We start from the raw sequence: 15196 nt of genomic DNA on the forward strand, positions 1-15196 counted from the left end.
GACACACACACACAGGCATTAAAACTGAGTTTCTACTCTTTTTAATGGAAACATCAAAAATGTTGTGTGACTCTACTTTGTGACTGCATCCTGTGACTGCGTGACAGAGATCTGTGACTGCATGACTACACCCTGTGACTGTGTGACATAGGGCTGTCACAATAACCGCAATATTGCAATACCACGGTATTGTCAAGCCAACCACAGGGGATGGCAAGCAGCCGTACAACCGCACGTGCGCACGAGACACCATTTCGATTGAGCAAAAAAAAAAAATTTAATTAGGGATTCACGATATTGGATTTTTGCTGATATTCGATATTTGCTGATATTTTCAAACTCTCACAACTCGCGTTATTTATTTTAAATTTTGGCCGATGGCCGATTGCCAATGCCGATATAGTGTGTCTGTATATATATGTAGATGAGCCAAAACATTATGATCACTCATAGGTGAACCGAATAACATTGATCATCTCCAAACAAGGGCACATGTCAAGGTCTGGGTAGACTACATGGTAAGCAAACAATCAGTTCTCATAGTCAACCTGTTGAATGCAGGAGAAATGGGCAGGAGTAAAGACCTGAGGGCCAAATTGTTATGGCCAGATGACTGGGTCAGACCATCTCTGAAACGGCAAGGCTTGTGGGGTGCTCCCGGCCATCAGTGGTGAGTACCTACCGACAGCTCAGATCACTGTTGGTCACTGCTAAAGAAACCCACTTTAAATCCAGCTGATGTCAGAAGCTACCGTCCAGTACCTCTTCTACCATTTCTCTTCAAAACCCTCGAACGCGCAGTCTATAACCAACTTTCTCCCCATCTCCTCCAGAATAACTTCCTGGACCTCCTGTTGCAGGATATACAGGAGCATGGTACTGTAAATAATTTGCATTACTACTGCGATCTTTTGCCTATGAGGTAGTCAGCTAAACCTGATTGATGCACTAATTGTAAGTCGCTTTGGTTTAAAAGCGTCTGCGAAATGCCAAATTGTAAATTGTAATTGTAAATTGAGGAGGGACAAACCACAAACTGGCGATAGGGTGTTGGGCGCCCAAGGCTCATCGATGCGCAAGGGCAATGAAGGCTATCCCGTCTGGTCCGAACCGACAGAAGGTCTACTGTGGCACAAGTCACAGAAAATGTTAATGATGGTTACGGGAGGAATGTGTCACAACACACAGTGCATCGCACCCTGCTGCGTCAGAGTGCCCATGATGACCCCTGTCCACCATCGAAAGCGCCTACAATGGGCATGCAACTGTTGGAACTGGACCTTGGAGCAGTGGAAGAAGGTCGCCTGGTCCGATGAGTCCTGTTTTCTTTTAGATCACGTGGATGGCCGTGTACGTGTGCGCCGTTTACCTGGGGAATTGATGGCACCAGGATGCACTGTGGGAAGATGACAAGCCGGTGGAGGGAGTGTGATACTCTGGGCAATGTTCTGCTGGGAAACCCTGGGTCCGGCCATTCATGTGGGCATCAATTTGACACATGCTACCTACCTAAACATTGTTGCAGACAAAGTACATCCCTTCATGGCAATGGTATTCCCTGCTGGCAGTGGCCTCTTTCAGCAGGATAATGCGCCCTGCCACACTGCACACATTGTACGGGAATAGTTTCAGGAACTTGATGAAGTGTTCAAGGTGTTGGCCTGGCCTCCAAATTCTCCAGATCTCAATCCGACTGAGCATCTGTGGGATGTACTGGACCGGCAAGTCCGATCCATGGCGGCTCCGCCTCGCAACTTACAGGACTTGAAGGATCTGCTGCTAATGTTTTGGTGCCAGATACCACAGGACTCAGGAGTCCATGCCTCGGCAGATCGGCGCTGTTTTGGCGGCACACAGAGAATATAATACATATACATATATTTTATATATATGTATACCATTAGGACCTCCGTTCGAGTTTCAAAGCACGAGCTTGGCGATCGCGGGCTGTCTTGTTTAATTTCCCATCGCATTCTCTCGTTATGGAGCTGCGATATTTATTTTGAATGAGCAGAGACACAATAAAGTTACAGAAAACGTTATGTGCTATCCAGTGTCGTTGTGTAAGTGTACAAACACAAAATTTACACCCTCTGTTCGAGTCCCAAAGCAGGAACTAGGCGCTCACGGGTTGTCTTGTTTTATTTCCCATCGCATTCTCTACTTACCGAGCCACGATATTAAACAATGGTCTCATGCCCCTCCGGAAGCAAATCAAAGCTTAACGGCACTCAGCTAGCATCCTTCCAGGGTGAGAAACCTAGCTAGGGGGTTGGATGAAACCATTAGGACCTCCGTTCGAGTCCCAAAGGACAAGCTTGGTGATCGCGGGCTGTCTTGTTCCATTTCAAATCGCATTCTCTCCTTACAGAGCTGCATTATTTAAAAAATGGTCTCATGACCCTCCAGAAGCAGAGAAAAGCTTAGCAGCACACAGCTAGCATCCTCGCAGAGTGAGAAACTTAGCTATATATTTTACCCCTCCTCGCGTCACTGGTACTTTACAAGCATTGCAAATACCAATTTTGTTATCTGTTTCAGATACTTCGAAATACTTCCATACAGCGGACATGTTGAAGCTTGTTGCTGGCGCTCATAATAAACATTTAGCATCATCACGTGCACATAGTTAACTCGTCACTTTATCAGCCAGGCACATCGGCAGAAATTTTCACATCTGCCGATATCATCGTGCATCCCTAATTAAAATAGTTTTGCATGCGCACAAGAAACTTTTTTTTTAAAGTTTTTTAAAAATTTTTTTACTCATGTCGCTTTAGGAGCTCCGTAGATTAGCACTTAAAAGATTTAGCCCTAAACAATTTGTTTTATTTCTTCTCGTTTGACAATTTATATCTAGCCTAGGCTACCCTTTCAGTGAAATAAACGCCTGCCTCAATAAACGCAGGGGAAAATTATATTTATTTTTCATGACTATAAAATGAAAGAGCAGCGGGTTAAAATGCTTACAGCAGTCCTATTTATTTTTTGTGGCTAAAAAACGAAATAACACAAACAAACAATTTTTTTCATTAGGCTAAATGAGGTCATTTTAGTGAATTCAATTTGCCTTGCCTTGCGTGTTCATCTGTTCACGGATTAGACATAAACGAACAAAACAAGCTGTCTTTCGGATCATGGTAGCCTAAATTCACAGTGATATTGCTATTCTTACAGACTGTGCTCTCCCATCACAGGTTGCAATGACAATGTTTAACTTACTTTATTAGTGGTTCCTGTTTGAGTTGCTACCAAAGAGCGCTGTATAATGTTTGTTAAGTAGGCTACTTGGGGGAAAAAAAAACATGCTGAATTTTACTGGTTAGTTCAGCTACCAATAACTTGCAGAAGCCTGAGGGCTTTAGGTGAAAGTTAAGTAATTAAAGTAAACGCCTGCCGTTTATTGGAAGTTTTACGGTATTTAATTTGTTTTAAAACTGTGTCATCTTTGTCATTTAAAAAGCAACAATATACCTAATAATAGGCTAACAATAAAACTTATTTATATATCACTAAAATCAAGATAAAAAGTAATTTCCAAAAAAAAAAAAAAAAAAAAGGAAAAGAAAAAACCGCAGGGGAAATTCCTTCACTGCCACAGCCCTAGTGTGACAGTGCTCTGTGTCCAGTGACTATGCCCAGTAGTGATGCGCGGGTCGACCCATAACCTGTGGGTCCCGTGGGTTAACCCGTGATTCGGGCGGGTTCAGGTAGGCTTACTAGAAAATATCACGGGTTTGGGCGGATCAGGTAAAAAAGTGAAGCAGCGTTCCGACTAAGTTATAAATAACTTACAGAAACATTGCATGCAATAGGCTTTGCGTTATAGGCTCTCTGAATTGCATGCTCCAGGCTAGGCCGTGATTACTAGTCCACCTTCTCTTCTCCTTCTCTGTCTCTCTCTCTCGCTCTCTCTCTCCCCCTCTCTTAAACACACACGCACTGGAGGGTGCAGGTCCTCTTATGCCCTGGATGTCAATAATCTGCATTACTGAACTATAAAGTAACCTGCATCTATCACACATCTCTCAGCACCCAGACTATAATTTATAATGCATTAGGCTAGGCCATAATTTATAATTATAGCCTGGTCTAATAGCTTATCAGCTATCAGATAAAGCCTAGCAGCTTTATCATCAGTTTGCGATTGTGGTTTGTGTCAATGCATGTGTTTTAGAGTGTTGATAATAGGCTTCACCTATGAGTTTTTTCCCTAAGCTTTTGTTTACATTATACACCACCAAAACTCTTTTCTCTCAGAAAGAGGACTCAGAAAGAAGACGCTACCACTGAGGATATGGCCGACAATCAGAGAAAACGGCGAATGCTAAGGCTGCACACAAAGTGAACCAAAAAAGTAAGGTATGGGAGATATTTGGGCAGGTTGTCCTGTCCAATGACACCAGACTATGTTACCTGCTTCAGTTGTGAGGCATTGTACAAACATGATGTTCATGTCTTTGTGACCGGCAGAGTTACCCGTTTGCCTCTCAGCCACCGTAGCTCCTTCCCTTGGCCACGCCCCCTAGTAGCACTCGGGTGGCTAACCACTAATTAGCCAAGGTTCCCGTTTGTGTATATATATGGCCGCTCCGTCAGGTACGGCAGTTCGAGTCCCTTAGTTCACTGCTTTCCGGTGCGTAACGCTATTAATGCTGAAAAGGTATGTGCTCCCTGTTTGATTTTCAATTACCACTAGATCATTGCTGTGCTCACGCATGGGTTTAAAATTGAATTGTTTGGTAACAAGTATTCGTGGTTCTACCAACGCGTCCTGTGGTGTGTGTATGTGCTTCACTGAAGGTATTTGCGTTTTATTCAATCTGTTGCACCCGTACCTTTGTTAAAATCCATGTTGCAAACAATCGATCATGTATTTTAAATATGCGTGTGTGTAATGGCAATGTTTTAATTTAGGTCTGTGCTGGAGACGCCGAGTAGGCAGCAGTTTCGCTCACGTTAACCGGAAGGCCCGTAGAGGTAAAATTTAAACTAGGGGCTGCCTCTTCCCGTGTGTGCAGCTCGCGGCAATTGGGGACAATGTATGTTGTGTACTTGGTACTGCTATGCGAACGCTAAACCATGACGAATATTGTTTTGTTACCTTTTTAGGAAGATTTGCCACTGCTGCTTTGCCTCCTGTAATTTTAGTTAGCTTTTGCCTTGCGAGGTTTTTAGGTAAGTGGCCTGAGTTGGTGTGTTTGGCCACTTGTTTGTGCGTGATTTTTATCGGCAGATGGATTTTAGGCGTACTGGCTGCCCCAGTGTTTTCTATTTTATTGCTTTTTAATTATTTGTGCTTGACATTTTTACATTAACTTTGTATTTAGTCCTCAACCAACTGGTTGGGGTTCTAATCGTCCCCCCTTTTTTCCCCTTCCCCTTATATAGTTATCAGGGAGTGTAGCTGCTGGTCTGCAGGGTGGGTCACTGGACCTGGGTCCCCTCCTTCGTGCACTGCATGCAGTGTTGTAGTGCACTTCACTTTTTGCTGTGGTCACTATTTGCTGTGCGTGTGTATATGTACGTGTGTGTGTTAGCAGGCACCAGGAACAAATAAATAAATAAATAAAAATATATATATATTTCTAAATAAGAAAATGTTCTCTTACTCTATGATATGGATGCCATTGCTATACAGGGTAAAGTTGGCGTTTTGCAGGTTGGGTAGGGTTCGGGTGGTTGATTAACGCATATTTTTGCGGGTTGGGCAGTGCGGATTGGCTCTCATAACGGGTTGGGTGGATGCGGGTATTAAAAAAAACCCTGACCTGCGCATCACTAATGCCCAGTAACTGTGTGAAAGCACAGCTTTTTAAAAGCAAATTTTTTAAAGCAGATGCCCAAATTCTCTGTGCTCTCCAGTGCAGGCCATGAAATACAGCTAAACAAAGTTAAACAAATTTACTTGTTAATTGCATCCTCACACAATGTTCACACAATATAATTAGAACTGAAGAGAATGTATTTTGGATATATTCTTATTAAATTAAATTAAATTAATGGAATAATTAGTATTCATCACAGTACATCTACTGTGAATCATTTTCAGCCCCACAAAGCATATCATCATGTTTTTGTACTGTTTTTGTATAGTTTTGCGGTTTTTTGTAACAACCCTAGTGACTACGCTCTTTGACCGTATGACTGTGCTCTGTGACTTTGTTAACCTAAACAGTCTCAGCCCAGTGTGGATGAAGCTCTGCTCTTTCTAGCCTCAGGCACATTCTGAGTGAGACTTACCTTGTCATCAGCACGGATGGCCCTTAGTTTCATGATGAGCTGGAAGCGCAGGAAGTTATTGGTGCCGATAGATTGCAGCTCCAGCAGGCGGCACAGGGCCACCAGCTGAGGGCGCGTCAGGTTGTCCAGGGTCAGTTCATCCTCAAACAGCTTGGAGAAGCGGATGATCTGCTCATTACTGGGCCTCTCCCCTGAGTCACGGATCTGCATGGGTTCAAAGCACAGCATGTCAGAGAGACCAACTGTAGCGAACCACTAATAAATCCTTCAGAATTTACTTTCATCTAAACTCACTTCTTTAGCAAAAATAAGTGTGATGCAGGACACAGATTTGAAAAATGTTTTCTAAACACTTTACCACTGGAACTGTTCATTTCAGACGAATCTGAGCTATATCCTTCAGATCAGCAGCATTACTTTGAACGGGTTACCATCTGCTGCAGCTGCTCTCTGGGGACCCAAAAATGATGTTCTTATAACTAAACCATACTTACACTGGCACAGTCTCAGCTGCACTACAGTGGGATCCGGGTTTTCATGGAATTTGTATGGTTACATAGCCACAGTTTGGCCTAGTTTGGGGGGGAACCTCTGTGTCTTGTTTTCCAACCTGATACTCAGGTAGCAAGCTTTTTCAGAAAAAAAAAAAAAAAAATCACACTGCGATGATGACAGTTCCCATAAACTGAAAAAATATGCTGCGTTGGGCTTCTGTGAGAAAATCTGGGCTAATTATGAAAGGAGTGGAATGACCACTTAACATCAGAGCTCAATGTGTGGACATGCAGGTTACTTTGTCCCTTTGCTGTGAGCTTGGATTGCAAACAAAAATTTAATTGTACAATACTTGTATGCACAGATCTCATTCTGCAACAGTAGCAGTATATTAGCATAAGACTTAAAAGTGTGTGGTGTGTGGTGGGGGGGGGATAAATCAGTATTAATATTCACTGTTTGTCAGAGTCCCTACAGAATAAAAATGTATGGTAAAACTCACATGATCCCTTTGTCCAAATCCCCACATTGAAATGAGACCAAGATTAACCAGATGTTACTGCCAGGTCCAAGAAGGTTAAGGGAATAAATAGGTTACTAATGACACCTAGGGAAAAGTCAATGGATTGCAAGGTGACTTTTTAATTCTGTTTTAGCTGCCTATTCCTCCTGGAAGCCCAAAGAAAAGGTTACCTTCTGGAAGAAGGTGGAGAATTCCTCGGTCACGTTGCCCTTGGCTGCCTTGTTGCGCAGGGCAATCTCCTCTACTGTGTCCTGGAGAAACTTGGCCATCTCCAGCTTTACTCTCAGCTCCTTTTTTAACCTCTCCTCCTGCATTGAGGATAGACAGTTAGGCAGATTCCCTATTCATTGAATCCTCAATTGCTTTCACTGAAACTTAATGGTACATGTGGTGATAATGTGTAATCTAAATATGATATTGATGATATTGTGATGATTTTTAGTCAAAAGTCTAGAGAGTTGAGATGTTACACGTCATGCATTTTTTTAAAAAGTGATAGGAATGTGCGTATTATCGAGAATGGATCATCAGAGTAGTCTGATCTTCATAATTGCTAAATAACACAAGTTCACAAAAATGTATGAGATATAATGCTAAGTTTAGCCACAATATGTTTGTATGCACAGCTTTAAAACTACACACTTTGGCCAAATGTTACAGAGCAACTTACAACTAAAGCTGCATACACTATTTGCATGTGATGTCATCACGTGCAACTTTATTGCTACATGAAACAATTCACAAGCAATTGAAACATGATTTAAATTGCAGATTTATATAGTGCATGTAATTAATTTTTTGAATAATTTATTCCTCTCTGATTGCATCAGGCTACTACATTTTTCAGAAATAAAAGTGAAGTAAATAAAGTCATAGCTAGCAAACTGGATACCGATCACTTCAAACTCAAAACTAGTTAGCTAGAAACTCGCTCAAATACAGCAAAACAGGATTCTTTGTAACTAACTTCAGTTAGCTAGCTAGTTATTATTCAATGTGGACATTTCATGTTGACATTTTATTTACTACTTGTGCAGACCTTCATAAAAAGTCAATGAGCATTTTTTCCCATAGTCCATAGTGTATTTTTCTCCATCTGTCAATAACCAAATATGAATTCATTCTGCATACTTTATGATCTGAATAAAAACCTAGCTAATTACTGTGTTCAAAAATGACTGGAGTGAAGTGCTAGTGTTTCCCCAAAGAAAGGTGGGCAATATCTGCGCGTTGACAGAATGTTGCATGAAACGAGGTGCATGAAATTCAACTGCTGTCAAGTTTGTGCGTTACAGTTGAGTCACTGGTTAGTTCCTCCATGTGATGTCAGCCACTGCCATTTCAGCATGTGCTGAGTTTTATAGACAGACGAACGTTGTTTGTTTAGCAGGGTTATTATATCCATGCAAATATAAAAATCAAATCTTATAAATATCTTTCATTTATTGTAGATATTAATAAGGCATTATAATTTCTATCGTAGTTCAATTTCCTCAGCCAACTGCTCACATAAAATTACAAGGTGTATCTTGTATTTGTTTCACCACCCCCCTCCATAGAACAATGCCATGCTTACCATCAGATGCATGGAGGCATCAGTAAACAGAGATGGAAAGTGTATACATATATAATTACTGTACAAAGTCATCTGTACAGTACATCTTTGACAAAATCCACTAAGATTCCTCAAACAGACTGAGCTTTTTTAATTTTAACTTTTTTTAACCTTACTTTCATTTCAGACAATTTCATTTTGGTGTTCAATTTACATAAGATCTTACCTCTTATGTTAAGAGGTAAAAGAATATAAAATAAATGAGAAAATGTTTTAAAAATTAAGGAATTTTCCATTTCAGTTTTTTTTTTTTTTTTAATTCAAACCTATAATCTTAAAAAAGGCCTTTAAAGCCTTCTATATTTGTCCTGTATATTTCTCTTGCATATTTCAGTTGATGGTTAAGGAGAATAAAATAATCATAAGGAAAAAGCAGTCAGTGTGCAAGAAACCTGTTAATTCCCATCAATTCCCACACAGTTCCCACACAGTTCCCACACATTCCACTTGCAGGCTTTGTGGTATGAACCTTGGAGGCATATTGTCTGATCTTCAGCAGACTGCTTGGTTTTCATCCTCCTGTAAGAGGAGTAACTGTTGCTCCTACCTTTTTCGACTGGGTCTCGAAGGTCGATGGCAGCATATTGGGGAAGAGCTTCAGAGCCACGGGCAGCAGGAATTCCATAAAGGGCACAATGATGAAGACCAGGAAGGGCAGCAGGCGGAAGACATCTGCACATGTTCTCAAGAACTTGGACAGGAGAGACATGAGTGGTTTTTGTCATTAATGAGGTGGGGAGCACAAGAAAGCACTCCTCAAAATTAAGAGAAATATGAATATCTATTCTAACTACATTCTATGCTTTACAGAGACAATTTGTTGGAAGAAAGAGTTGCCTTAAAATGAATTTTCTATGTAGACAGACAGTCCCTGTGTTACAAATCACTCCTCATACATAAACTCAACTTTACACAAGTCCTCTTAAAATACAAAAATATGGACATAATAAATCTGAAATGTGTAGCATATATTAGGGATGAGCTAATTTCACTATTTGAATATCTATCTGAATATCTGCACAGGGGAAATTAAACACCACTGCAGTGCATAATGTGTGAAAATTTCTACTTCCTAGATATGGCATAGTATGGCTGTAGTTTAACCCTTTCGCGTGTACGGTCACACTGGTGTGATCAGCCATTTAGCGCGTATGCTAACAGCGATGCGATTAGAACACAAGATTGGGAAAAATTCTAGCTAATTTTAGCTTTGAGGAAACAACGATTTAACATTCAAAAATATAGCAAATGCGGCGGTGAAAACGATGAGAAGCTTAAAACGCTAATGAAAACATAAACCATATAAAACATAAACCAACGTAACAGGCGTGCTACATAGCATAAAATAAGTTACGTGCCAAAGGGTTAACCAATATAGTTTTTCTCAGTCAATCTTAACTGAACCACGTATACTCTATTATACAAGTATTTGTGAAGCAAATTTGCATGACTTTTCCAAAACTTTCCAGGTTTATTTATTTTTCCAAAACTTCTCCAGGCCTGGAAATTGCTATTTTCAAATTCCATGATTTTTCCAGGTTTTTCATGACCGTACAAACCCTGTCTAATTTCAATAGCCACGTCATCCCAAATGGCTTGATTATCATAAAGACAGACAAGATGGTCCACACCTCTGACGACACCCTGACAATGGGGTCAAGTGAGATGGTAAACAATTATAGAATGGGACCGGGAGTGGGCAATTGAGAACAAATGGTCTCCTGACTTACTCAAACACGGAATTCTGATTTCATTATCATACAGGCAATAGGTCTGGTTCATTTACATCAAGAGCATAACCTAAACTGTACATACTGGAATTGGTTTGAACAATCAGTGTTCACTCCGACACCACTAAACCCGAAGTCAGTGCTTTTCATGTGCTTCGATACTGTTTTTTTTTACTGAATTAAAGATGGACTTTCACATCAACATGCATTCTTCTTCTCCATCCTCTCTTTTTGTATATTGGTTAAAAATAAATTCTCTAGAATTGTTATTCATGCCAGCATAAATGTCATTAAAGTGAGGCAATCAAAGGTCCTTAAAAAATACTGTTTCAGTGTATGAGACTGCTAAAAAGGTTGAGCTGGTCTGTCATTTTCTCTAGTGCCACTCCATCTTTCAGAGGTGATGTGACCTATAAGCACAAGACTCATGTCTCTAAATTGATAGCTGGCTGACTGGTGCATATCAATGTGGAATTTGTAGACAATTGGAACTCTAAAAGCTGGCCTAGAGAAGCAAGGGACTCCACCCCAGCTAGAGAGGTTCTCTTCTCTTATCTAGAAATATAGAAAATAGTCTTATTGCCCACAGTTGACAGTTTGCAGCACTTGCCAGGAGACATGCACACAGTCTTACATTAATGTCTACCAGCTTCTCAGACCCCCTAATTTTTCTGTCGAATTTGTGATCTTTCCCCATATTATCAATGCCCAGTTATGCCACAGGGACCTCTGCTACGATAATATAATTCACATCAATATCATTAACTCAAAGTCATCTAGTGAAATGCGTTCTGAAAATTTGATGGCAGTGAAAATAGGGCAAATGAATATTAGATCACCGTGTAGTCATTCACAAGATCTGACAAAGTAGATCCTTAATCTGTCCAAAACCAGGTTTAGACAGAATGAAAACACAGCTCTTAATGAAGCCACCCTTGGAGGGGGGGATTCCAATAGCCACCAACACAACATATCTGGCCACAGGGGTGGTATTGCTATGTTATTTTTTTTTTTTAACTTTTTTGAATGATATTTGTTTAGCACTGTGAACTATTCACATTCTCCATGATGGTGTCATTTTAAAATAGGACATTTTAAATATTAACATTGACAGTGAAATCGATAAATGAAAAATATATATGCTTTTATGTATATTCGACTGCACTGGTTTTATTCAGTGCGTAACTGAGCCAATGCATTATCTGAAACACAAGTTATCACCCTTGATATGAACTTAAACAACTGTTTTGCCTTCTGATCACTTCTTACTGCACTGTACATTGTACCTTGGCATGTGACAAATAAAAAACTTTGAGTTTGACTTTGACTTATGATGTTTGAAATTCTTACAGTCCCCAAATTATTGTCCCCAAAACACACTACCAAAAATTTCCTCTAAGCCATGTGTTGAATTCCCTCACAGTTCAAACTTTAAAAAGGACCTCCCAAATTTCCTTCAAATGGAAAATGTTAATAGCTTAACCTCAAAAGACTTTTTGAGTGTTTTCAACAATACTGTACATCAAACCCTCCACTGTTTATTTTAAAGTGGACATGAAACAGCCTAATTTTGACGAGTTTTGTATAGAATTAAGTTTGTTGGAATTTATTTTGAGAAAATTTTAGATATAAAACGATTACACGTTAAATTACAATAGATTTATGTTTGGTACTAACTTACCAAACTTAGCTTTCGCTCTGGCTCGCCGCCATATTGCCGTTGCGTCATTGACTACGTCATGAGGTTGGTTAGTTGGAAAGTCGACCAAGGAAGACAGCAGTTGCGGCGATGGTACGCAGAATTTCCAGAGAAACTTGCTTGTTGTTCAAGAGAAAAGTAATTTAAAAAAAATCAATAAAATCATTTTTAAATCAATATCTTGTGTCAAATTGATTTCTTTAGTAAGTAGCCGTGTAATAAACTGATAATGTACAGCTTCGCGTCGGGGTCTTGCATCATTTATTTCGCAATAATGACCAGCTCGCTGTACATTATCCCTTACATATTACATCTAATCATTATCTTGTAAACTAGATGGCTGTGCTTTGACGGGAAAAGACGTAACAATCCTGGTCATACCTCTTTCTGCTCTGCCAGATGGGCATGCCGTTGGGCCCCTTCCTTACAGCGCACAGCTACTTCTTTGCTATTAGACTGGGTCAGATGGTCTGTACACCCAATCTTATAAGAGAAAAAGTCAAACACAGGGAGCGGCCTCAGACTTCAGCTTGTTGGACCGGCGAACCACCAGTACGCCTGACTCTCGTCCACATCGTCATTGTTTACAAAGTGCTCGCTACAAATCCTAGCATCACGGATAACTGGGGGATTCTTTCGTTTCAGTGCAGCTAGCCAACAATAAAGAACCGCTTGCCGCTTAAGAGGCAAAGTATGAAAGTGGACAATCTTTCTTTGGTTTTTGACTCTATAAAATTAATTGCTGCATCCAGGGGCAATACAAAAGTGACCCCCTTGCATCGCTTTTTAGTTTGGCTTTTCTTATTGTCCAGTGAGTCAGTGATTGTCAGTGCTGTCACTAGTTAATTAATGTGAACTAATGTAGAATGTCCAAGACAACCAACCTCATGACGTCACATTCTACGCTAAAACAAGATGGCGCTACACTTGTTTCAAAAATGTAACTTAGATTACCTGTTATTTTTAATCCAGTTTCACTGACAGTGTTAAACCTATAAGGATTTTTAGAGTGGGAATCCATCTTGCAAATTATGCTAACTACATCTAGTGTTTCATGTCCACTTTAACGTATGTGCCCTAAAACAAGCTTGCTGGAAAATGAAACAGATATGGTGGTCTACAAGCCTAGAGGTATTCTTTCTGGCAGGGAAGGATGGTCTTTTACACTATAAACGTGCAGTTTTATCAGCCCAGTCATCATACTTTTCTAAGTTAACTGAAGAAAATATTAAAAAAAAAAAAAAATAGATCCCCATTTAATACCATTGCTAAATTAAATAAAGCCCAGCCTGCACCTTGTCTAACAGACTGCAGAAGAAACAATTTCATGAACTTTTTTGGTCAAAAAATAGAAGAGGTATCTACCCTCTCCCTCACCTTTACCACATTACCTTCACAAAGGCCTGACATCACCTAAAACGATGACGGACAATTATGTTTTGATTAGTCTCACAATTGTTCAAACAGTGCACATACATGCACAATTACCACTGCTGTGAATGAATAAAGTCCCATAAAAATTTGAAATTTCAAGGGAAAAAGCTGAGCAAAAAGCTCAACAGCAAGAACGGTGGAGGGTACTGTCCTTTCTTCAGTTAGAATGGTGGTGTTGCCAATTCATTCAGGGCTTTTTCACAAAAGATGCAGCGGTCATTTACCTAATTCACAAGTCAAGCCCAAACAAAATTGTCTGGATGAAGGATTGTGAAACTGATTTTCATGACCTGAAGGCATGCATGAGTCAGGGACGTGTTCAGACTTTGATCTGTCATTCACTGCCCAAACTGACACCTCTGGGCTAGGGGAATCCCGTATGCCTGTGCAGTACATTAGCTGGAAGCTGTTCGCAAGGAACACAGCCATTGAAAAGCAATTTTTCTTGCAATAAAATGGGCTCTCTCAAACATAGACTTGCAGAATGACTCCCAGCTGGAGACAGACCACTGCACCTTGCAGTAGAGGAAATATATGAAGGACTGGTGGCACTTCTGGATGTAGCTGTACCGGTTTACCATCAAATAGCAGGCAGGTAAAGACAATGTGATTGCTGACTTGTGCCCCACTTCATGTGGCTGAACTGTCATAAGTGGAGGGGTATGTGATGATGTGAATGCATTTACACCTCATCACGTTACCTACATCCCCACGGCTGATCCTGTAGCAATTGTACAGGCTGCAACTTAACATTTGTGCATTTACATGTTACATAGTAAATGTTAAAGAGAATAAAATGCAGTACTCTTGTGGGTTTGAGTGTGTTGCTTTGCCATCTGCACTAGGTCTTAGAATGGATGAGCTCGGTCATTTGTTTTGAGTAGCAATGCAAAGTGTTACTTTGTTCCTCATGACAGCGCTAGCGTGATAAAGCAAACTTTTACTTTTATGTTGGCTGTCCTTGTGACACATGCTAACCTCATTTGTTTCAAAGTTAACAGAGTGTATGGGTCACCTTGCTTTTCAGGTGACCCGTATACCTCCTTATCTAAAGCAATGGGTACATACTAGGGCTCCATAAGGAAGGGACCAAGCAGGACAGTTAAACTACATATATTCTGGAGATGTCTTGACCAAACATATAAATATTAAACTGTACCATGTTCATTTCCTTAAATAGCTAATATTAGAAGTTGCTTGTATATAGGGTTGATTCATTATAGTGTTTTGTCTAGTTTTCCTTTTTTCTTTTTTTAATTTGCATTTTTACTTTTTTCCAAAACCACCTGCAGTTTGACAGTTTTTGTTTCTTGCTGGTACACTTGTAGATATATCCACCCTTCACTTCAAGATCTGTGGTTTTTACATGATCGCCCTTTGGCTGCAAGTTCCACTCTACACTGTGACAAATTTTATCTGCGTTTCACATTAAAGCAATTTTTTAACTAAAGACTGAA

At 40.2% G+C, this 15196-nt stretch overlaps 1 protein-coding gene across 5 annotated transcripts in view; it reads right to left on the minus strand.

Moving 5' to 3' along the window:
* The window catches only part of letm1 (leucine zipper-EF-hand containing transmembrane protein 1), a 47121-nt gene that overhangs the window by 14613 nt on the left and 17312 nt on the right, over nucleotides 1-15196 (minus strand). For all 5 annotated transcript variants that reach the window (XM_036516805.1, XM_036516804.1, XM_036516802.1 and 2 more), the window contains exons 4-6: nucleotides 9424-9567; nucleotides 7432-7569; nucleotides 6244-6447 (exon numbers count right to left, since the gene is read on the minus strand). In XM_036516805.1, coding sequence (XP_036372698.1) covers nucleotides 6244-6447; nucleotides 7432-7569; nucleotides 9424-9567 — 486 coding nt within the window. The remainder of the gene's footprint in view (nucleotides 1-6243; nucleotides 6448-7431; nucleotides 7570-9423; nucleotides 9568-15196) is intronic.

This window comes from Megalops cyprinoides, chromosome 22 (genome assembly GCF_013368585.1).
Source record: "Megalops cyprinoides isolate fMegCyp1 chromosome 22, fMegCyp1.pri, whole genome shotgun sequence".
Lineage (NCBI taxonomy): Eukaryota > Metazoa > Chordata > Actinopteri > Elopiformes > Megalopidae > Megalops > Megalops cyprinoides.